A 24,713-nucleotide genomic window follows, 5' to 3' on the forward strand; every position below is an offset into this window, starting at 1 on the left:
CGCACAATGCTCGATGAATCGACAAAACTCGCTCGAAAATCAGTGTTACTTGAAATCTTACCTTTTTCTTTTCTTTTTCCTGATATTAACCCTCTAAGGGCCGAATTTTTGTTCATGACTATAACAAAATCTATGCAGTACAAAATTAATAAATATCCACGTATGAATACGAATTAACAATGTATTCAATAGTTTCAATAGTTTCAATAATTTCATTAAAAATTTAATTAAACATTTCAATAATTTCATTAAACATTTAATTAAACATTTAATTAAACATTTCATTAAACATTTAATTAAACATTTATATTTTGTAACTTTCAAGTTGCAATAACGTTGAACTGTCACGCCTGAACGTGTAAAAGTTCAAATTAACTGATTACTTAATTTTATTCACCACTTTGCACACCGGAGATTACTTTCTGACTAAATATTAAAGACATTTTTCGCAACTAACATAATTAATTATGTGATGTAAATTACGGTACAGAACTGTTTTATTTCGATGCTTCATATGGACCGTTTATTTTGAAAGTGGTGTAAGTCCATTTGCAGCCCGTAAGTATACATCAGTTTAGTAAAATACGCCTAAAACAAATTTATATAAGCAAATTACATATTGATAAAACAGTAGAAACATTGCCAGACTTCATATAATTTGCCTAAATTTTTTAATTAACAGATATGTTAACCTCTAATTTCCTCGAAACAAGAGAAAATGGACTTACACCACTTTCAAAATAAACGGTCCATATGTTGATACATTACACAAGGTTTGACCCTTTACGATTGGCACATTTTTCTGGCGGCAGTACCAACTAGTCGAAGCAAATATATATTTTTAAAGTTATTCTTCTATAGGTGATTTATAATAAATATATGGATTATGTTTTTAAGCTAATGTATTTTGTCGAATATATATTATAGTAGAGAATAATAAGTACGTATAACAGCTCTCGATCGTAAAATAACACTGTACCCAGAAAAAAAGATAATTCCGCCATATTGTCGACACCGATTTTGAAGACACGTTAACCCTTTGCTCTCGAGAGGTGAGAGGTCACTCACCACTTGATTTCATACAGTAAAACTATAAAATTTGATATTTAACATTGAACCGTGTATAATGCATCAGTGCGTGAAATATTGAGATGAGGAAGCTTTGTTTCTCAATTTATTTATGATTTCTCTTTGAGTTAATTTCCAAAAATATCATCTTTGTCTAGTTAGAAAATGTTAAGTATTTCTAACGAAATACTTTCGAGTGCAAAGGGTTAAAATAGAGTCGCTGTGAGCGACGCTGGCACTTTTCGGACAAATTTTCAGCGTCGCTCACCGTCCTGTACACGCTTCATTCTCACGGTCCCAAACACTCCTCGGTAATTATTCAGTTCAAGGTGTTACCCACCGATTTCGATGATTTTTAGATATGTTGTCGGGAACGTAATTTTAAGTAACTTTCTCCTATGTACATAAGTGTCGCTATTTCTTAAGTTTCAAGGTAATCGCAAAAAGTTTTTACGTTTTTACCTATACATACGCAACTATCACACAATTCTCTCTGTTATGTAGTGTACTGGCGACCGTCAATTGCCCGATGACGTAGTAACGGAACAGACCGTATTATGCATAGGGTGTACGTTAAGAAGAAGTACCGCAACAGTAGTAGAATGGCAACAGATCTTCACAAAATCAGCGTATATTATAAAAATCGATGTTTACATCAACTTTTTTCTGTGACAAGAGGATTACTAAAGCTTAAATAAAATTTAAGGGGGATTTATTTTATTAATGAAAAATTAATCAATAACAAATTTTTATTAATATATATATAGTAAGATTTCATTTTAATATTAGTAGTTATTCAAAAACGTATATAAATTTATTCCTATATTAAGGAAATTTTCGCATTGATATTGTTTGGGGTAGTTTTTTAAGGGCTGGGAGGATCTTTTATTTCATAATTGCCCAAAAAACGCATTCAAACTAATTGTTAACAATTATAAACGAAAAGAATACCCCTCCTCCCCAAAAAACTACTCCGACCAATACCAATACCAATTGCTGTTATTCTTCTCAAGGGAAAAATTTGATGAGAACATCGATTTTTACAATATACATCGATTTCGTGAAAATTGGCCTTACCGTCATGGTTTCTGTTTCAGTCAGTTCACCCGTTATATCTACGTACTCTCGTTCACTACGATGTGTTTGTAGTAGCGGCAGATAAGCTGTTGCCTCAGCCGACGCATATGCTAGTCGAACGTGCACGTATAAGCACAGTTCAATGTAGTAATACCAAAATGACATATCGAAAAATTATCGAAATCGGTAGGAAACACCAGAAACTATAAATTACTCACCCTTCTTTCGCACTTCTCCAAGCACTCGAATTTTTCACATGCTTTCACGTTTATTTCCAAACAAACTGACATCGGCCAGTAGCAACACGACACCGACATGCTCGAACAATGTGTAATAATTTTGAGGTTTGTATAGGAGGTGCAGTGGACAGAAACAGTAAAATTGCTATGGAAAATAAAGAATACGTTTATTGAGACATGGTTTAACCCCTTCGCGACGGCGCACCTGTACCATTCTTCGCTACTTTTCGCAACAGTGCGACTGACCATACTTTGCCACTTTTCGCGACGGCGCGACTGACCATACTTTGTCGTCGTTCGCGAAAGCGCAAGTGAACCATACTTCGCCACCAATGTATTTATAGCTTTATTTTGAGTTCGATATTAAAATAAAATAATAATATAAAAGAACCAGTAAGTGACTGCCGTATCTAGCCGGCGTCAGCCGCTGTAAAGTAATAAATGACTGCCGTATATACACGGCGTCAACCGCTGTGATGCACCAAGTGACTGCCGTATATACACGGCATCCGTCGCGAAAGGGTTAAAATACAAGATCTATTCTACGCGATGGTTCGGCTGAGACTGACTGCAGCGCCGCTTTCGCCAACGATGAGACACTTAATTTATGGTCCACCATCGGGCCACGTGCTTTAAGCACTTCTCGAAGAAAACAGTCCCGTGTCGCGCCAGGCGCTCGAACCGAATCTCCTATTACAAAGCAGAGAGACCGCCTCCTAGCACGACACAATCACCCGGTCGAACTTCGCAGATTTTCCAAACCGCAGTCATTGCACTTTTGTCTAAACAAACCGATCAGGCAACGCGATCACCCGAGGCACGCTCGACTATCCATACTGTAGCGTTACTATCAACCGTTTGCACTCGATAATATTTTTTGTTATAAATATTTATTATTTTCTGTTGAAATATTGGTAATACTGTTCGCAAGAAACGTAAAGGAAATTCTTATATAAATTAAGGTTTGGAACTAATTTATCTCTAAGGTTCATTTGTTGATGCCTAATACAAAATTGAATATTGTGTATCATTGTTCATAATTTCGGTGTATCGAATCAAATGGCGAATGAGAGTCGAGTGCAAAGGGTTAACCATTTTCACTTGAAATATTCAATACTTTCCAGTTAGATGTAGACGAGATTCTTTAAAATTAATTTATCAAAAAATCATGTATAATTAGGGAACAATGCTATTTTCTTTCAATATTTCACGTATTGATGCAGTGTACAAAGTTAAATGGTGAATACAAAAGTTTCTAATTTTACTGTATCAAATCATCTGGCGACTGGTAGTCACCCCTCGAGTTCAAAGGGTTAATTAGCACCCTTTTCGGGAATGCGGACAGCGGGTTCCGAGCGTCCTTCAAGGGGAGTAGTACAGGGGCGTAGCATTTTTAACGCGTCGAATACCGCACAGTTTTATCAAGCAAAATACACACAATGGAAAAAAAAGATATTAAATCATTTAATTGAATTGCATTATTATTATTGCACATTCTTCTAGCTGAATATCACGAAATTAGATAACATTGTTTATAATATAGAAATGTTTCAAAACAATCGTCGTTTTATTGATTAATTCCATTATTATTATTGCACATTCTTCTAGCTGAATGTCACGAAATTAGATAACATTGTTTATAATATAGAAATGTTACAAAACAATCGTCGTTTTATTGATGAATTGCATTATTATTATTGCACATTCTTCTAGCTGAATATCACGAAAGTAGATAACATTATTTATAATATAGAAATGTTTCCAAGTATTCGTCAATTCATTGAGTGAACTATAGTAATTCAATTTGGTTGTTCAACGCGGCATTCAACGTGTTCAAGTGTCCCCTTCAATACCCACAATAATACTGATTTTCGTCCCACTTTGTAGATCAATAGATCAATCGACCACTGTGCACCACTCTCTCTCTTTTTACCCACGTTCCACGCGGCGAGTCTCGTTACTCCGGCCGCGGTACGCGCGTTCGCGCCTTCCTCTCTTCAGCCTCTCACGCGAACAACGAGACGCGCGCGGATTGCTCCTCGAAGGTAATCGCCGCTACCCCCGCGACGATCGATTCTCGTCTTGGAAGCTCAAGGTCTTGTCGGATGCCCGAATAACGACGTCGAACCGGTTCGATGGGAATTTATTCGAACGTGTATAGGCGATTACGCGGTATCAAGTGGTTCCAGTGGCGATTCGTGGTGAGGCTGCAGCGAGGAAATTTAGAGTACAGTGGACGTCGAATGATTGTAATATAGACTTCTTCGTAATCGCGACATCGTCGTTACCACCCCATCTGGTTTCTTTAACACCAGAACTGCCGTGCTAGTTAAAATGAGTGGATCTTTTTGTTTCGCAATTATTGGTATCTTGAAAGCATTGAGTATTCGGAATAAATAGTTGAAAATAAATAGTTTCACTATATTTATAATATACACCTTTTTTAGGTTATAAATTCATCAACGCACGAAATATTCAACTAATCTATCTTTGTTCGTTAATTTATCCATGTACCCTTAAGAGCACCTTTGGAAAATATCGTCAATCATCAGAAAGTTTTCACTGCTTTTAATAACAAGCTCTCCAGTGCAAAGGATTAAATGCAGGTTGAAATGTGAAACGATTCAATGGGTAAGCTTCAAACGACCAAAAGCCAGGTTTTTTCGTAATCCTTATCTCCAGTGAATCAACCTAATAGCGACTGATTATCCAGCAATCTGCTCTTCACCGTTCTCCGCAATATTCATCCCCCTGCCCCCGCAACCCCTGATATTGCTTTTTCGAATGTCAAAGGAGTCGAATCGAAAACGCACCCAATTCACCGTGGAATAATTTTCAAAGACAGCAATCGACCCGTCGAGCGATTCCAGGGAAAACATTTTTTCTACGGCACTCCTTTCTTTTCTACCCCCTGATTGGCAAGCGCGCCGGTCGTTAGGCCACGGTTCTCGTTAAAGCGATCTCGTTTGCTTTCGAATCGGACGAACGCACGGCGCGTTTCCGCGCGAGCGATCACGGTATCCGTCGGAAGCGGAAGTGCCAGCTGGACGCGTAACGAAGGGGAGTTTTCATGATCGCGAAACGAATCGAATTTGGAAATGGCACTGCTCGAATGCGCCGTTTTCTTAGGGCTCGAACATATGGTAGAACCTCGTTCACCCTAAACCGTTGGAAGCCAAGTCGCGTTACTGCACAAATCGTCAAAATAAACCATATAAAATTAAATGATTAATTTCTAATGAAATAGAATAAAATTTTAATCGATCGATTAATAAAATTTAATTAATATTCACCATTTTTCTCTTTCCTTTATTTCAATGTACAAAATAATTGAGGAATAATTCATGCTTTTGTCGTGAGTTTTTAATGCAGCTTATTGGCGGTGTCAGATAATAGAAGTTTACTTATCATGTGAGACAGTTTTTATTATTCCAAATAACAGGAAATCATTAAATTACACGCCACTATTTTAGTAAATTACACAAACAAGATACTTAAACAGAATGAAATACTTAAAATTGCGTATCGCTCTTCTTTCTTTACATCAAACCATAGAATACTAGAATCAAACAGAATCATCATTCACAATGGAACGTCATCTAATGCCTTTCCTATTTATCAGTCCTTTACCTATTTGTATACAGGGTGGATCACGAAGCGTGATCAACTTAGATTATTCTGCTGCCAGCGGTTCGATCAAACACTTTGTTAGCCAAAATGACATAGTTAAGGGGAACTTTATGATGATTATACCAAATTCCAGAGTCGTCAAGGTCACCTTCAGTTCGAACATCACGAAACACTACTAACACTTCACGTTCGATACCACTTAACGACCGAAAGGCCCCGCTACGGGGACATAAAAAGAATTTCCTTTTCATTTTATTTATTTATCATAGCTGTAATTTTCTTTATCAAATATCGCAACTTATTACATCATTGGTTCGTTGATCGTGCACTGGCAAAAAATATTTACCGTTATATAACGTCTTATGGGCGAGTATTACGAAAAAAGCTCTCGGCCGTTAACACTTTCACGTCCGCACGATGCACAAAAATTTTCTTTTCTACCGCCGGAATTTTTTGCAAAGTTGTTCATTAAAATGTACAAATATAAAATATAAAATTCATTACAACATAATAAACTTAGCTGCTTTTTATTAAATGATAGTGTAAATACGTGTAATACGTGTAATACGTGTATTTAAAATAATACATGTAATTTCCAATAGCACCACGTTGAGGTCACCGCAAATAATAAACGGGATGCAAATGGCACCACGTTGGTGTCACCGGACGTGAAAGTGTTAATCAAGTCAATAATATAGTGTTACTATAGTGTAAATAATGGAAGGATGGATCTTGAGTAATCGAGAGCTAGGAATAAATATCATGTATTTAATAAAATAAAGCTAAAACTATGGTCAAAATATAAAATATGGGAACAACACGGACAACACGTAAGAAGTACAACTCAATGCCACGGAGGCCAACACACGACTCTGCTCCCGCAACTCTCTTACAGGCTCTCCCAAAAATCATTCTCTCCCCCACAAGCATTCTTCTCGCTCGCACTCATCAGAAACACTCGGATGCACCCCTGAAAGGCTGGCCCTGCAATCTTGGGTCCGCGACGTTGTGCAGGCCATTTTCCCTCGACCGTTTTACAACCTGTCCTTCACTCACACTCATTCTTACATTCACTCTTCTTAAAAATACCTTAACCTACGCTAGAATTCTAGATACTACAGTAATGACTAATCTATCAACACCTCTGGAAAGTGTACAACAGTGTAGCTTGCTATTTCTCTTTAATAATTTTTATGAATCTTGCAAAACTCTTCCAGCTAAGAGTTTTCTTTAGTCTTTTTAGATTCAGAAAAGAATATTTGCCGTGATGCTTGTCGAATTCGACTCAGTGTTCCCCGAAGGCGGATGTAAAAAAATATGTAGATTTACCTGTTTAAAAGCTGAAGGTGACCTTGATAACTTTGAGAAAAAGGGTTGACTTTGAACCATGTTGTTTTAGCTAATAACATTTTCGATCGAACTACTGGCAGTCGAGTAATCTAAGCTGTAAATTATTACCCTGTATAGTAGAACCTTGATTATCTGATTTAATTTGGCAATTAACGGGCAGGATAAATGGCGATTTAGGAAGAAAATTTTCGAAATGTATATATGAAATTTTATCGTACAGAAATCAAGCTAGGGGAGAATGAGGTAGTGGCGGTGACTTAAGCAGCAACTGTAATAAAATGAAAGTATTAGGTAAAATGTTTATTTAAATGAGTATTTAAACTTAAATTAATTATTTATTAGTACAATATAAATTATAATTTTAGGTTCATTTAAATAACAATTTGTAAAAATAAAAAAGGTCCACCAAGACCATATTTTATCATCAAAATATTATCAACTCGGAAGCAAATATGGCATTGTTTATATCAAATTCATCATAGCTTTCGATAACAAGTTAATTTAATATTGATTAATTTGTGAAATTAATTTTTCTTATTTTTCTCCCTTCTTCCTTTACAAGATTTTCTTTCATTTTTCTTTGATTTTATCTTCTTCCTATCAAATATTTGTTGTTTATTGAAAAAATTGTAACATTCTTCCTTTATCGACCTCGAGTTATCTTGTCTTTTTGTCGTTAACTATGAAGCTAAAAAAGGAATATTTAATGATTTATTGGCAGTTCATTGAGCTTTCTCAATTTTTCTAGACCGTGCTCTTATTATCCACCAAGTAAAGTCGTTGTAATAAAGAAGAACTTTATAACGCGCAAATAAATAACGATACATGCAATAACGATACAATCAATCAATAAAATTGAATGTTAAACAAATAAAAAATATTTACATGAAATATATTCAATATTAAACATGTAAATAAAAAATATTTACATGAAATATGAATACAGTTCCTTCTACTGATAATCTATCAATAGAAAATTATATAGATAGAAAATACATCAATCATGTTAAAAAACAGATAAAGCTTGTTTTTCTTTGTTGTTAACCCTTTGAGTGTTGAGGAGTACTACAGCGCTCTTGTGTTGTGCCAAAATTCTGAGGAGCGTGATAGCGCTTCTGTTTATCAGTATCAATTATAATTTTCTTACTGTTTTTCAAGAAATAAATCAAAGTAAATTTATTTGAACAAATCTTATTTTTTGATATTCTTTTTGTAACAACACAGTATTTGTGATCTAATTAGATAACTACTCTTATTAATTTATTTTCATACATACTCAAACACTTCCGCATTTTTAGTACATACAGAGTTTTCTGAAGTTGGTAATGACAAAATGAAAGGCACAATTGAATTAAATCGTCATATAACTGTACGAGAGATTGCAAAAAGGTTGAATATATCACACACAACAATTGAAAATCACATAGGATGTCTTGGACTCGTTAAGAAGCTCGAATTGAGTTTTATTTCACACTGAAAAACCGAAATTACTTTCTTGCCAACCCAGAGTTTCAGCATTCGCCAGTTCGAATAAGCGAGGTTCTACTCTATATAGAACGTACACACGTTCGTACAATTAAGAGTACGCTGAACATCAGTTCGAATAGTAAATGTTCAGTTATTATTGCGCGTATTAAAGGTTCAATTACGTTTCCGCATATGAAAAATTCATTTCTGTATCCATATATTAGAGTTTCAGCATTCACCAGTTCGAATAAGCGAGGTTCCACTGCATTTAGAACGTACACACGTTCGTATAATTAAGAGTACGCTGAACCTCAGTTCGAATAGTAAAGGTTCAGTTGTCACTGCGCATATTAGAAGTTCAATTACGTTTTCGTACATTGGAAACTTATTTATAAGAATTCGTATATGAAAAGTTCAGCATTTACTACTTCGGAGAAACGAGATTCTACCGTAGTTCGGATAATAGAGGTTCGCTTATGAGTTCGTACACCGGAAGTCCAGCAATTGCTGGTTCGGATAAGCGAGGCTCTATCGTGCCCGATTGCGGCTCGCTCTGGCAAAGACCGCATTGCGCCAGCACGCGCGGGGTGGTTTGTCGGTGCCGGCTCGCAGCGTCGCTCGCCGACGCACCCCCGCTTCCGCCGCCGCCATTGCCACCGCCTCCATCTTCGTCTGTCTCCCCCCTCCCGCCCCTCCTCGTTTCCCCTGACCTTTGCACGTTCTCGGTTCTTTGCCCCTTTCATCTCCCACCCTTTGCCCTCCGCCCCCCGCCACCGCCGTTCCACCTCCTTGTTTTCTGGAATCCTTTCTTCGTTTCTCGAGAATACGTTGTCTGCTACCACCACCCGAGTCGTTGTATCCCTTACGCGATCAACCGGCGTGCCTAATTAAACCCCTTCGTTGCTGGAGGAACTCCCTCTCGCGTGATCGTCGCTTCACCGAGGAGAAAGAGTAGTCGTAGCTAGGAGAGCCGATCGAATACAGTGGAGCCCCGTAAAGCGCGATTAAAAAGTTGCTGAGGAATAACTGTAGAAGTAAGATTCCTCGGATATATTCGTATATTCGTGTATTCTTCGTAAATGATATAACTAGAGGAAGAAGTTGGACTAATGTACAAAAGATGTCCGTGGAATTTGACGCGAAATCCGAGAAAGTGAAATCCTTGAAATTCTCCTTGTAAACGTTTTGCTTTGTAAGGGGTCCTACTGTACAGTGTTTTAATAATTAATCCTAAGCTGTAGCCGCGGCTCAACCCTTAACATGAGTTCTCAGGACTCGAATCTTGAGCTCTGAAAGCTGAAGCCTTTAACGCTTGCGTCTTTGTGTTCAAAGACTTGAACTGTCTGTTGCTATGTTAACATCGTAAAGCTTGAGCCTTCGGAGTTTCAAAATTTAAGGTTTAGAGTTCAGTCTTCAAGGCGGTTTTCGTCAAAAGTGTTAATTGTTTATAGAATCTTGTAGTTCACTGTTTTCTCGATAGCTCAGATCGAGGCTTTGAACCTTCATGACTAAGTCATGAAGCTTCGAAGACTCGAGCTTTATAGAACTCTGAACTTCCAAGATTCAATCTTTGATTGAATTCAAGCTTTCCAAAACTCAGCCTTTGAAGTTGAGCCTTGAAGCTTCGAAGACTCAAGCTTCATAGAATTCCAGTCTTCGAAGACTCAGCCTTTAAGACAGCCTTGAAGCTTCGAAGCCTTTAAGACTACCTTGAAGCTTTAAGATTGAACCTTGAGGCTTCGAAGACTCAAGCTTCACAGAATTCCAGTCTTCCAAGAGATACCCTTTAAAGTTGAACTTCGAAGACTCGACCTTTATAGAATTCTAGCTTCCAAGAGCTTCCTTCGAATCAAGCTTCGCAGAATTCCAGCTTTCCAAGACTTAACCATTAACCTTTGAAGCTCCAAAGACTCGAGCTGTTTACAGCGCTAGATCGAAATTCATCGGGTGTAATGTCTCTATAGAAATCGACCGATACGTTTGTTCCAGAGGTGACGATGTACAACGATCGATCGAGTTGCTGGACAAAGTGCTCTCCGAGTACGACGAGCACGAGCCAGAGGGTGAAGGCGGAGGAGACGGCGTCGACCAAGTCGGAGGAGGAGGTGGAGGTGGAGGTGGCGGTGGCGGAGGAGTCGACAGAGCTGAAGACGGAGACAGGGACGGGGACGGCGGAGGACGAAGGGGCGCCGGAGACGTTGGGGATTGTGGAAGCAGCACCGAACCGAGTATCGGTCTCACACCCGACGACGAGAGTCCGTCCTTAGGTATTTTTTGGTCCTGTTTCCTGCTCCCCTACCGCGATACCCCTGCCTCCTATCCCCTCCACGGATTCAGAGACGTTTTCCCTTCCCCCGGTTTCAGATCGTCGACGGTTCAGACGACCGTTCATGCGACGAGACGGGGCCGAGGTCGATGAGATTCGCTGTTGGCAACCGATCCCGACGAAATCCGTCGGGTAGGGGTGCGTTTATACTATCCGTTCAGACGCGTCACGTTTCTGTTCAGGCGAAAGTTCTGTTTATACTGAATCTGCAACTTGTGGTGTACCCGGTCTACCCGTGACGTACCAGAGTAGAGAAACATTGCTCGGTTTACCCGTGGCATACCCGAGTAGAGCAAAATTACCCGTCTTACCCGTGATATGCGCTGATAATGAAAAATTACCCGAGTTACCCGTGACATACTCGAGTAGAAAATAATTACCCGCGTTACCCGTGAGATACTCAGGTAGAACGAAATTACTCAGTAGAGCAAAATTACCCGAGTTATCCATGATACATGTAGATAAATAAAAATTACCCGCGTTACCCGTGAAACAGTCGGGTATTATGAATTACCTGAGTTACCCGTGAAACACTCAGGTCTTATAAAATTAGCCGAGTTACCTGTGACATACCCGGGTAGAGCAAAATTACCCAAGTTACCCATGATATACGTAAATAAATAAAAATTACCCGAGTTACCCATGAAATACTCGGGTATTATAAAATTATCCGAGTTACCCGTGAAATACCCTGGCAGTGTAGAATTATCCGAGTTGTGGACCAAATTACTCAGACATCTCATGAGATATCCAAGTACCCAAGTATCCGAATACCCGAGTGTCTCATAAGGTTCTATAACTGGCTACTAGACCTATTACTACCCGACCCGCTGGGTCCTTCTCCAAAAATAGAAATATTTAACTTTTAAATGATTAATTGTTTTATTCTTAACGCATTGTGTACCGGAAACGAGAAATCTCGTTTTTATTTAAACCTACCTTTACAGTTTTTCGAACTACCACACCATTTTAAAAAATATTAAATTTTATTGGAACTGATTACTTGTTTAATACTTATGTAATAATAATAAGATATTTGAATATTTTGCATATTGTGATATATCGCGAACTTATAAGTTGATCTCATTGAAAAGTCGGTCAGTTTTCTAAGAATTAACAGGTACGCAATGTGTTAACACGTTGAACGCCATGGGGATCATCAGTGACCCTCAACCAAATTAAATTATTACAATTCACTCATTTAAACGAAAATTATTTGAAAACATTACTATATTATAAATAACGCTACCTAATGCGGTGACATTCAGCCAGATCAATATGCAATAATAATAATGCAATTCAATCAAGTGATTTGATATTATATTTTTCCCATTTTGTGTATTTTGCTCTATGAAATTATGCGACGTTCAACGTGTTAATACTTCGTACAAAAATCTGATTTACCTGAATATTGGGATAGCTTAAGTAGAGTACTCGAATGAAACATACTTAGAGATTTTTTGATTGATCGGGTAAATACCCTTCCGGGTATCCGTGTACTCGACAGGTCGAGTAGTAATAAGCTCCAGTAGCTACTTATAGCACCTTATGAGATACTTAGGTACTCATGTACATGGTTATCTTATAAGATATCCGGATAATTTTTGGTACTTTAATATAAATGGTATTTTTGCAAGTTTATGCTATATTTCAATAGATTAGCGTATTCTGAGTATAAAAGCACTGAGATAAATTTGTTCTAAAACATCCGGTAGTTCTAGTGTTAACCGAGTGAACTATAGTAATTCTATTTGGTTGGAGATCACCGGTGATCCTCTTGGCATTCAACGCGTCAAGCATGCAATGAAAAATAAAATTAGAACCACAAGAAAATTTGTACATGCTAATTCGGTACCCGTGAGATTGAATTACCGACAATCACTTTACCGACAGTGTTTTCATCGATAACGAGTTTGCTGATAATGTTTATTTACCGACGCATTCAAATCACCGACATCGATTTTCATCGACAATTACCGTGATTATCGCTATTGACTGTGGTCGACGTGTCCTCATAAACACATCGGCTTTGGTACAGAATGAAATTAACCCCTTGGCCTATGATTTCTTTTTCAACTCCGATCGGTACGGCTACTTTGTCATTAATAATTTATTGGAAAAGGAGACAAATTCTAAGCATACGTTATGCCTATATTTCCTTTTAAGTATAATAGTTGATTACAGAAGAATAATACTTTGAATTCGAATGAACTAAATAATATACAGGGTGTCCCGTGACTCATGGTCAATCAATTAGGAGGTCATTCTACATGTAAAAATTAGTCGAAAAAATAGAATAAAATTTTTTCCTGCGAGTCTTCGTATTCGAGAAAATCGAGGTCGAAAATTTCCTCGGTACATGTCGACTTTGTGCATCTCACTATACACTCTTGTTTTGATTCTTATTTGTATTTAGAGACATAATAATGACCTCGGTTGATAGTTTATCGTTTGGCTTATTGTTAGTATAATGTGAGGAAGTGGATTATGTATAAAAACAAAACGTTTGCTATTGCCATAGTTCTATTTTATTAATTCATAAATTATTGAAAATGCTGTCCTTGCAATCGCATATATAGTTCAGTTCTTCGCATCAGATTATTACGGACGCTTTGTAAAGAATTCTGAGCTTTTAAAGATTCAAATGCGAATAATATTTTATCTTTTAAATGCTCTTTACTCCTGATTTCTTCAGAGTATACGATATTTTTGACATGACTCTTGAGGTAAAAATCGAGTGGTGACAAATCGAGTGATCGCGGTGGCTAAAGTATTGGCCCGCCACAACCTATCCAATGGTCATAACGTTCTTTTAATAACTAATAAAAAACGAACGATCAACTATCAACGGAGGTCATTACTATATCTTTACATACAAATAAGAATCAAAACAAGAGTGTATAGTGAGATGCACAAAATCGTCATGTACCGAGTAAATTTTCGACCTCGATTTTCCCGAATACGGAGACTCGCAGGAAAAAATTTTATTGTATTTTTTCAACTAATTTTTACATGTAGAATGACCTCCTAATTGATTGACCATGAGTCGCGGGACACCCCGTATATTTGTTGAATCATGTTAAAGATTTTCACCACGAGTCTCACTCGTTGTTGTAGGACAAGGGGTTAATGGAGGAAATGATAAATCATACTCTTAATTCAAACCTATACACTCGACTATGAATACAGTAGAAAAATATTTGTATTGATATACGACAAACATTAATCGACATAGGTAATAATAGTATGTCACGATAACTTGGATCATTTGTCAAAATGTTTTTATTATGCGCAGAGGCTAATGCATATTTAAAGACACGTAGGCTATAATAAACGATGATTTATCATAATAGTATAATAATTGTCGATGAAAAAAGGTATGAGGTGAAAATATTGTTGATATATAAACATTGCCGGTGATCTCAATGCCGAGAAGAACAATAAGACATACGCATGGAAAAACGTAAATACTTACAAGTATTACAAGTATTATTAAAAACGTAAATACTCACAAGTATTATTAAAAACATAAATACTTACAAGTATTATTAAGGATAAGTGAAAACAAATGCAAGATTTCTTATGTGCAAACTTTATTAACACTAGGTAGTAAATGCTGGAAAATCTTAAATAAATATTATAAGTATTTACTTCCTGATTTTAACGTTTGTTTTGTTATGATTGATGTTTGAAAAGTTTTCGAAAAAACGTGGAAATATCGATATAAATGATTAACCCTTTGATGATGAATATTGTAGTTTTAGGGACATCGGATTTTGATCTCTGAACTCGAAAGTTATAAGCAAGGAATATAATTATTTAACACTGAAACAACCGAGCGTTTAACATAATTAATACGTGGTTGTTGTACAAATTGTAACAACAAATGTTTTTCAGTTTCTTCATATATTAATTGTAATACCGAAGTGAAACTATTTATTTTTCAAATCAGTTTAGATATTTAACGCTTTTAAGATACCAATCATTGCGAAATAAGAAATCTGAGACCTGTTATTTTGACAGGTGCGGTTGTTCTAGTGTTAAAGCAAACAAATAAATAGCAATTCTAGTATTTAGAAGTTCGACATATAATTTAGCTTCTTATGGGGAAGCTCTTTAATAATTCGAAGAATCCCCGTCCGCAGAGGGTTAACCCATCTGCTGCAATCTAGCATACTTAAAATTAGTATAGAATATACAATAGAATAGAAATTAGAATATTTGCTTGATATTTTCAGTAAATACCAAGTGTTATGCATACGAAATTTAATTATATATCGGAAAATTTGGTAAATATATTATTTATATTAATAAAAATTATACTATTTATTATAAAAAATATATTATACAGTATAATATATTATATATAAATCTAATATAACATATTATCATACAGTAATATATTAATATTAATAAAATTATATGGATAAAAATATTATTGACAAAATCTCTGGTAAAAGCTAGTACTTCTTTTTATACATGCGACCCATTGTCGGCGATTTAAAAGTAACCTCATTGTTCTGCAGTCGACATCAGAGTGACGTCCTTAGAGAATCTTTCTTGAAGGATACTCGATTCCGCGTAGAATACTTCGTTAACGCTTTGACTACAATGGGCCGTATGCATAAAAAGAAGTGTTAGCTTCTGCTAGGAACTTTGTGAGTAAATACTCGGTTCTCTGTACACTCAGCAACGAAAGTTTAAACAAGATGGTAAGGAATAAAGTACCGTTAAAACAATGGTACACCGTATATTGCTATTCATTGAAATTAAATAAGTTGCATTTATGGTATATAGATGCAATACAAATTTTTAAATACTTAGCAATATGCAAACAAATTGTACAACATTTATTGCGTCTGAGCATGCATAACGTTCGAATACTTTTGTTGCTTTTGTTACTTTTGGATATACATAAAGAGTGAAAATATTTACTGGAAAATTCGTAGGTGTCACACGTAGTATTTATTAAAAACGTTAAGTAAATAATTTCAAATATGCCACTCACTTATATTAAGATTTTCCAGCATTTATTGTATTTTTTATTGTAAAAAATATTTTTATGAATAACAAATCTGATATTTGTTTTTATTTATACTTAATACTTGTAAAAATTTACATTCTTTCTATGCGTAGAACCCCATGTCACATGTTCGGGACGCTTTTTGTATAGATTTCAAGCCAAATTTTGTATGTAACATATTAAACAAATCAAATTTTGTTGAATCTCTGATTCAAAAAGAATTAAAAGATTAGAAGAGCAGTTTACAACTTAATTACGTTTTCATAATAATTGTCGATGTTAAACTTGTAATAAAATAATTCATTTAATAATTGTTGATGCTAGTTTTATAATAAAATAATTCGTTTGATAATTGTCGATGCTGGATTTAAAATAAAATAATTCATTTAATAATTGTCGATGGTGGATTTATAATAAAATAATTCATTGTTTTATTTAATCAATGTTCAAAGTCCTTGTAAAAATTCTTAAATATCAACACTAACCAATCTCTTCCTCCAATCAAACTGACTTACTACGCAAATAAAGAGAGGGTTTTTATTATTATTTATTTAAATAGGTCGATAAAGTTTAATATTATCCTTTTTAAAACCTGCGATGTGTTAGGAGCAAGATCGTTAAAGGGTTAACACTTTATCCCTTTATAATCCGAAGTACTTTATTTTCACTTGACCCTTACCTGATCAACCGAAATGTTCGTGGTTATTTGAACTTTAATATTACCCTTCGATATTGTTACGTGAATATTTTATGTAAATCGATAAAAGAGTGGAAAATGGAAATTCAAAACAGTTCTGTTCAATTTTAACATGATAAATTACTTGGCAGGGAATTTAGAAATTAACCTAAGGATTAAGTAATTTTCATCATTGTTTCTTGATTCAATAGTTGCATACAGCACCATACAAACTTATTTAAGAACACTTGTCGAGGAATATAATGAAAATTGGTAAGATACTTAACAATTGGAATAAAATCGCATGTCGACACTATGTCGACTCTGGTTCACAAATAGTTAACACATTTCCGGGTAAGCTGTCTTTGAGTAGGTGAATTATTCTGAATAATTCAAAAAATATACATAAAAACTACCTATATCCTCGCCCTGTGTGAGCTATAAGGGTGAGCTGGAAAATTGTTTAATATTATAAATATTAAAACTGCAACCACAGAATAAAGTCTTACAAATATCATCACAAAGATATAATACCATTAACCCAAATCCTCGATTTATCTATGCATCTGAAATATTATTAACCCTTTGTGAAATTCTAAATGAAACTCTTAAATACCGAAAAAAAGAAAACCGTGTACTAATCCTATTTGTTTAAATAACCAAATTATTTGTTTGCAATTTTCTACTCTACATATGAGAGTGTGATATCATTAATATATCGACAAAAGATCCTCAAGCGGTTAAAAGGAATATATAGTGTAGTACCAATTTTCATTTTATTATTATTATTACTATTACAATATAATTATCATATAATTATTATAGTATATTATATTTATAAATTTAAAATATTGTTAATAAAATAAGAACTCGACTTAATTGAAAATGATTAAACGTGCAAGCTGATGTTAAAAAAATGAAATCGTGATTAGATAAAAAATGACCCAAAGAATATTCTTTTAACCCTTTACACTCCTCTGTTGAACGTGACTCGATATCGGATTTATTCAAAAGTGTGCTTCGTTTTCGAGACATTTTTAAATTGTATTGTACTATTACACTATTTTCAATGACATTAGTCAAATGAATTGTTTACACTGTTTCCTATCAATTAACTATCTTTCGAAATGCTTTTCGAATAAAGTAATGCAAAATTGTCGAAAGGAAAATGTAAAATGAAGTTGAAGTGTAAAGGGTTAAAATACAATAAAATTCTAACATTCTTCGGAGCCTTTTAGAATCAATAGCGTTTTTATCCTCGCAACATCATCAAATTTATCGTGCTTTTCTATTTGTCCGCCTTTTATTTTGATTAAAAATCAATGCTTTAATTCGAGGAAATTTCAAGCATTTTGTGTATAGTGTACATATGTCTAGTTTTTCAATAGTACTTCCAATGTGTAGATAAACTGAGAACTGCGGCAGGGTTAAGGGTCACGTAATTAGCAAATTAAATATACCGAAATATTGGGGAAACTAAAATTAAAACTTCTAACGCAATTTATGAAATTCGTCGTTTCGGCTTGTATTTTTCTATTTCGTTTAAAAACCTCCCCCAATTATTTTCTTGCTCTTTATATATTTATAAACGTTCGTTTATTTATTCGTGAGGAATATCTGAAATTGAAATTAACGAAGACAAGTAAATCTCAATTCTCTTAAGTCTAAATTAAATATTATATTTCCATTATCAACTGTTACGCTTTAAAGTAAACATTGATATATTGAAGATGGAATTCTCCTTTATTTCTGGTAAATTATTAATGACAAAGTAATCCTTGCTAGTGCAGTGATGAAATAAATCATAGCTTAATGGGTCAGTAAGAAAAATATTATTCAGTTTTGAAACAAGTTTTCAATACACAAGGAGATATTAAAATGAAGGGAGAAAAAACTAAAGGCGCAGTGCCACTCAGAAATAATCTCGTTACTTTATAATTTAATTTCAAGATTTCAGAGTGAAACTTACTATTTAATTCAATCGCTTGACGCTCTGGAAGTGAACGCTTCATCTACAATTCTGTATTCGATTTGTCGATCGAAAGACGCATTTAAATAACATAGAAAACTACTATTATGAACGGCAAGCAATTTGCATGAGAGAAAAAACACGATGAATAATTTGAAAAATCGTATGACCTCACCGGGACACGTCATAATCAAGTTGGCACTAGATGACGCCTTTCGGACATCATTATAGACCAAAGGATTAAAGTAATATGTTTTGATTTCAATTTTTACAAAGTCACGGAACGCTTTTGATTAAAAAAACATATGCACAATACTAAAATCGTAGACGATAGATATATCGTGAGAACCGCTATTTTAATATATTTTAAATTAATTTTTTCTTCCTTGTTTATAAATTTAACACTCATGTATATAACTTTAAAAATAAAAATAAGTATACACGTATGTTTTACTTAAAGTTATTATATATAACTAACAAATGATTATTCTCAATCCGTCGTATATATACCAGAATATTTTCATGTGATACGAGAAATCATATCGTATTTAATTTAAAAAATTCTTAAACTTAATTATCATAACAAATTGAATTTTAAAAATTCTTAAATTTAACTATCACATCAAATTTAAATTTAAAAATTCTTCATTTGACCATCATCAAATTTAACTTAAATAATTAAATTAGAATCCTATTTATTTGTATTTATTTTTTACTCATAGTTCAGAGCTAGGGGGATATCCTTTTCTACTTGGAGAATATTTTCTAGTTAAAAATATGCCACTGCTTTAAAATATACTATATCCGCAAAAACTATGACTTCGTTAAAACTAATTAAAACTAATTCCATGATATTGCGAAAAACTCTATAATAACAAGTGGAAAACATGGTAAAATTTCTCGCTTAAATCAATAACAATCAATATTATTCATTGCACATAAGTTACAATAAAAAACTATTTTGCTATTAAAAATAAAGCCAAAAACTTTCGAATTAAATCGTACACTTACTGTGAAAAGAACATTTTCTTTCATTTTGTCGTAGACTAATAACCCTTGAATGGCGATGGCCGGGTCTATTTTGACCCAGTGTTTTAGACATCATTCAGTTTTTTACGCATTTATACATAATTCGCATTCGTGGTTAATTATTTCAGAGTTAAGAACCAGACTGACGTAACCCGTATAAATATGTTTATAGAAATATGTAAAGAAATTAGTAAATAACAATTTAAATGATTCATGACGTCTCTGCTATCGAAACTATAAGAAATGTCCGATTTTTTCAATGGTCAATGGATAATAAAATAAATTTAACGAGAATTGTACAACCGAAGCAAGATTGATTCCACATATTTCGAGGTGCCGTTTAAACATTCAAATCATTAAATTCTCACGCAACTAAAATTTTGAACGGTTGAGATCGTGGCAAATGGCAATTCGATTAATATATGAAACATATAAAATATATGAAATATATGCAGCGGTGACTCGTGGGAACTTGCTGCGCTGGGGCTGCATCAATAAAATTAAAGTATATACTTCCTACATAATATACAGGTGTTACATGGCACAAGTATATGAATGCAGCACCAACGTTGGGTGTATTTGTTAATTATTATCTTCCCCGCTCTAGACTATAATAAAACAAAAACTTTCATTTTTATTCTGGAGGGGTTGCAGCCCTCCAGCCCCATACACGCACGCCTCCGAGTATATGAAATATCTGAAATACGTGAAATACGTGAAATAGGGTAACTCAGGAAGAGATGGCTCATTCTTTTGTAAAAGAATCATTACATAATGATTCTTATTGTTACCAGTTACTAAGAAAAGGAATACATTTACAAAAGCAAATACGTATAAGACAAACAATTAACATGTTCGCGGACAGCAAGAATTTTAATGAGCTGCAAAAATACAGAAAATGCAAATGCAGTACTCCGGGGACTAAAGAGGAGAATAATTCGAAAAAGTTAATGGTATATAGAATTAAATGTATTATAATGTGACTTATTATAGCATTCATGTCATTTTGCATCACAATGAAAATGAATGCTACAGCATTCGCGTTGACGAACATGTCAACCAGCCTTCTGTGTAAGAATCAGTGTATTATCAGAAACAGTTAAGGATATAGACATTTGACGGTCTAAATGAGATTAGATCATCTTACCCGGTATTATCCTATGTGAAACATATAAAACGTGTAAAACATATAAAACATGTAATATATATGTAACATATGAAACATATGAAACGCGTAATACATATGCAACATATGAAACATGTAAAACATGTAAGACATATGAAACATATAAAGCATATAAAGCATATAAAGCATATAAAAGATATAAAACATACAAAACATACAAAACATGCAAAACATAAAAAACATGCAAAACATATAAAACATATAAAACATAAAAAAAACTTGTAATACATATGAAACATATAAAGCATATAAAACATATAAAACCTATGAAATATCCGAAAATGAGCAAATCAGCAAAAATTCACCAGCTCCCTTAAAATAGCGAAAATTGCCTTTCATCCAGTTTTCCGCTGCAAATACCCACGGCCCCGTGCTCCAGCCAGTTCGCGCGTGCTCCGAAATGTCGGTATACGCTAACGAGTGGCGTTCTGTCAACAGGACACCAATCCGAGGACGACGGTTACATGAGCATGAATGGACGGAAAGCGAAAATGGCCCTGGTAGCGCTGCGTCCGGTTCCAGATTGTCCAGAGCCGCAGGACCCCACGGCCGGGTTGCCCGCGCAGGAATTCCCTCCGCCGCCGGAAGAAGCCGAGAGAATCATTTCCACCTTGTTACCGATGTGAGTCTCGCCCCCTAATCGAGAATCCCCGTCTGCCCCGTTTCCACTCTCACGATACGCGATCTTCCTGCGACAGGGTGTCGCCGGGTAACTCCTCGAAGAGGAGCGGCCGCTCGTCGGATCGTCGCAACGGTCGCCAGCAGTGGATGATCGCCATGGAAGATAGTATACGAGAGGGGACCGGTAGCGCGGTTACCACGCAAACCACGCTTGTAAGTATCCGCCGCGATAAGTTCGCCCTTTAGGTTTGTTCCGCGGACCCTGATCAACAAATTAGGACCACCATTAACCCCTTCACTTACAACAACGTCAGAGACTCGTGGTGAACATTTCAAATAGAATTTAACAAACATAAATACCACTCAATTCCTTTGAATTCAAATTAGATATTATATACGTTTTTGAGTAACTATTGATATTAGAATGAAATTTCACTATCAATGTATTTCAATAAACATTTTTTATTGATTAATTTTTTATTAATAATCTGTTATCAATTATTATGTTCTAGGGCAAACATAGACGTAGAATATGCATAGAATTTTTATCTTTTTTCAACAAATTATTATTGACAAAGTTGTATCGATCACAGTTGAAAAATGAATCATAGGGCAAGGATTTAAGGGCCACTCTAAAATTTTCAAAAAAACGATTTTTTTTATTAAATGATGAAAATGTTTTAAGTCAGGGAAAATTGGGAACACGATTTTTTCCGAGGTGGAGTGCAACTTGCGCGCTGTAGGTCTGTTTATTGTAACTCGTAGGAACGCACACGATAATTAGCTATTTACAATGTATTCGTTATAACGCTCCACGTAATGAAACGTGATTTTTATTCCCAACTTTCTCATTTTTAATTTTCTCTTCAAAACGTTTTATTATCCATTTCCGAAGTGTCAGAGCTTCTTGCGAGCGAAATGGCAACCGAAACTTTAAATGCATTTTTCTCGAAACCACATTTTTTGAACTGGTCAGAAACATAACTCAAAAAGTTTTCAACCACTCGACTTGAAATTTTGTGCAGAGGTTGAAAATAAGATAACTTAGGGAACATCGTGGAGGTTTTTTGATTACTTGACAATTCTTTTTTTTTATGAACACTTTAATGCCAAATTTTTCATTTTCTTGACGCTCTTCTTTAAATGTTCGCTAAATTAACAGTTATCAATATTTTTTCACTTCCTTACGATGTTCCCTAGATTTTGCTATATAATATCAGAGAATCTTTTATTTTTTCTTCTAAGACTATCCGGTATAGAAAAACTTTCCCGGCCATGCAGCCCTTCGAAAAAAGGTGTTATTGTTTGCCAGCACCTACAGCCGCCATTTTGGATCCAAAATGTTTATAAAGAAGTTCACAAACCTTCCTGAAAATATATGCAATGAAGCTTTTTTGTTCTTGATTCTATACTTTGTATGGTTTTTATTTTAAAAATTCCCATCGTCCTATTTTTCGACCTCTAGACTGGCGTTACCCCTTACTGCCATTTTTGAAATCAGCAATGAACCATTAAGCTGAATCATGCCTGGTCGTTTTCTCATATTAGTTTTTTATCAGTGAGGCTTCATGTCTTTGCTTAACTCTTGGTCATAACGCAAAGACGTAGGAATTAGTATTAAATTACTCTTTATAGACTTTCAATTCTATGATCACCGCGAAAAATGTTAAAAACTATGGTGGCCCTAACTTTTTGATCAGGGACTGTAAGCTGAACTTTACTTTGGGAAGAAGTTTTTTGCGATTATTTCGGAAACTAAAAGAAAGTATCAGTTTTCTTAGAGGAAAAAATTGTTCAAAATGATGAGCTTAATAACATATTTCAAGGTCATCAAAATCGGTGCTGTCTATAATATTGTATGCACATATTTGTTAATTAACTTTGTACACGCATAACCTATAAACTAATGAATTACTAAGCCTAAAATTTGAAATTTCGTCTTTTGTCATCGAGTACTGTCGGTATATTTAAAAGAAGTTTAAAAAAAGTGTCCCGAAGTAAAGTGTAGCCTTATTCTATACCCTTCACCCTTTTCCATACACAGGAACATGTAACTAAACGTAAAACACCGGTATTTCTTGGTTATATCTTCATAACCCACACAGAAACTATAATATTAAAAAACTAGCATGACATAATACCAGTATATTTAACCTATATAGCAGTATTATTACGGTAAATATTATCTCGGTCTTTTTTTTTATCTGTGACGAGAACTTTCCTATTGATTACTTTTAAGTTTCCTCCAAAATTTCTCTATTATTTTATCTTTAATAATTTACCAAAAATAAACAATTGGTAATAGAAAAATAACATTCAATTACAACTTACATCTATATAATGGCACTTAACTTCTCTTCGAAATTTTTATCACGACTCCGACACGCCATTGTAAGACAAAAGGATAATCCTTTCAGTGTTGAATACTTTAGTATCCCTAATGTATTGCATAGTTAGCATAAAAAAGTCATGAGAAAATTCTGCAAGTTCTCCAAGAATATTTTATAAATACATAAGTATCTTTATAAGTCGAGATTCTTTAAGTCTGTCGCGTAGGTAGAAGAGGACCCTTTCACTAAAGATGACGCTCAGTACTTACAGCTACTGCTAGACATGTACTTACTTACATGCGGCGCTTACAGCACTGAAAGGGTTAATGCACTTCCATTATTTAGGCTAACCCCTTACACTAGTAGGCTTGAACCCACCGACCATGGGATTTATAACATAACCAACTCTCTAAGTAATTCTTTGGACCTCTCAGGCTTGCTCACCTCGTTTAGATAGAAGCTACTTCCACCCTTAAGGTGATTTATATGGTCACTCGGTATTTCAACGTTAAAGCTCGCTAACATTTATTCATCCTGTCCTTCCTTGTGCAACGTTTCTTAACCCTTTAAGGACGATCGTCTTCATATTGCTGGGCTGTGTCTAAAGGGCTAGAAAACATGGGTTATTCCGATCTTATTTAGATTGACCTACATTTTCATTTGTTTTTAAGGGTATACCGAAATTTACACTGCTCTTCTTATATGTATTTATTTTCATAAAT

General features: G+C 34.9%; 1 protein-coding gene across 8 annotated transcripts in view; it reads left to right on the forward strand.

Annotated features, from left to right (window-relative positions):
• The window catches only part of LOC116426014 (uncharacterized), a 236,726-nt gene that overhangs the window by 117,760 nt on the left and 94,253 nt on the right, over positions 1–24,713 (forward strand). For all 8 annotated transcript variants that reach the window (XM_076364450.1, XM_031974440.2, XM_076364452.1 and 5 more), the window contains 3 exons: positions 10,821–11,098; positions 21,479–21,662; positions 21,739–21,874. In XM_076364450.1, coding sequence (XP_076220565.1) covers positions 10,821–11,098; positions 21,479–21,662; positions 21,739–21,874 — 598 coding nt within the window. The remainder of the gene's footprint in view (positions 1–10,820; positions 11,099–21,478; positions 21,663–21,738; positions 21,875–24,713) is intronic.

This window comes from Nomia melanderi, chromosome 2 (genome assembly GCF_051020985.1).
Source record: "Nomia melanderi isolate GNS246 chromosome 2, iyNomMela1, whole genome shotgun sequence".
Classification (NCBI taxonomy): Eukaryota; Metazoa; Arthropoda; class Insecta; order Hymenoptera; family Halictidae; genus Nomia; species Nomia melanderi.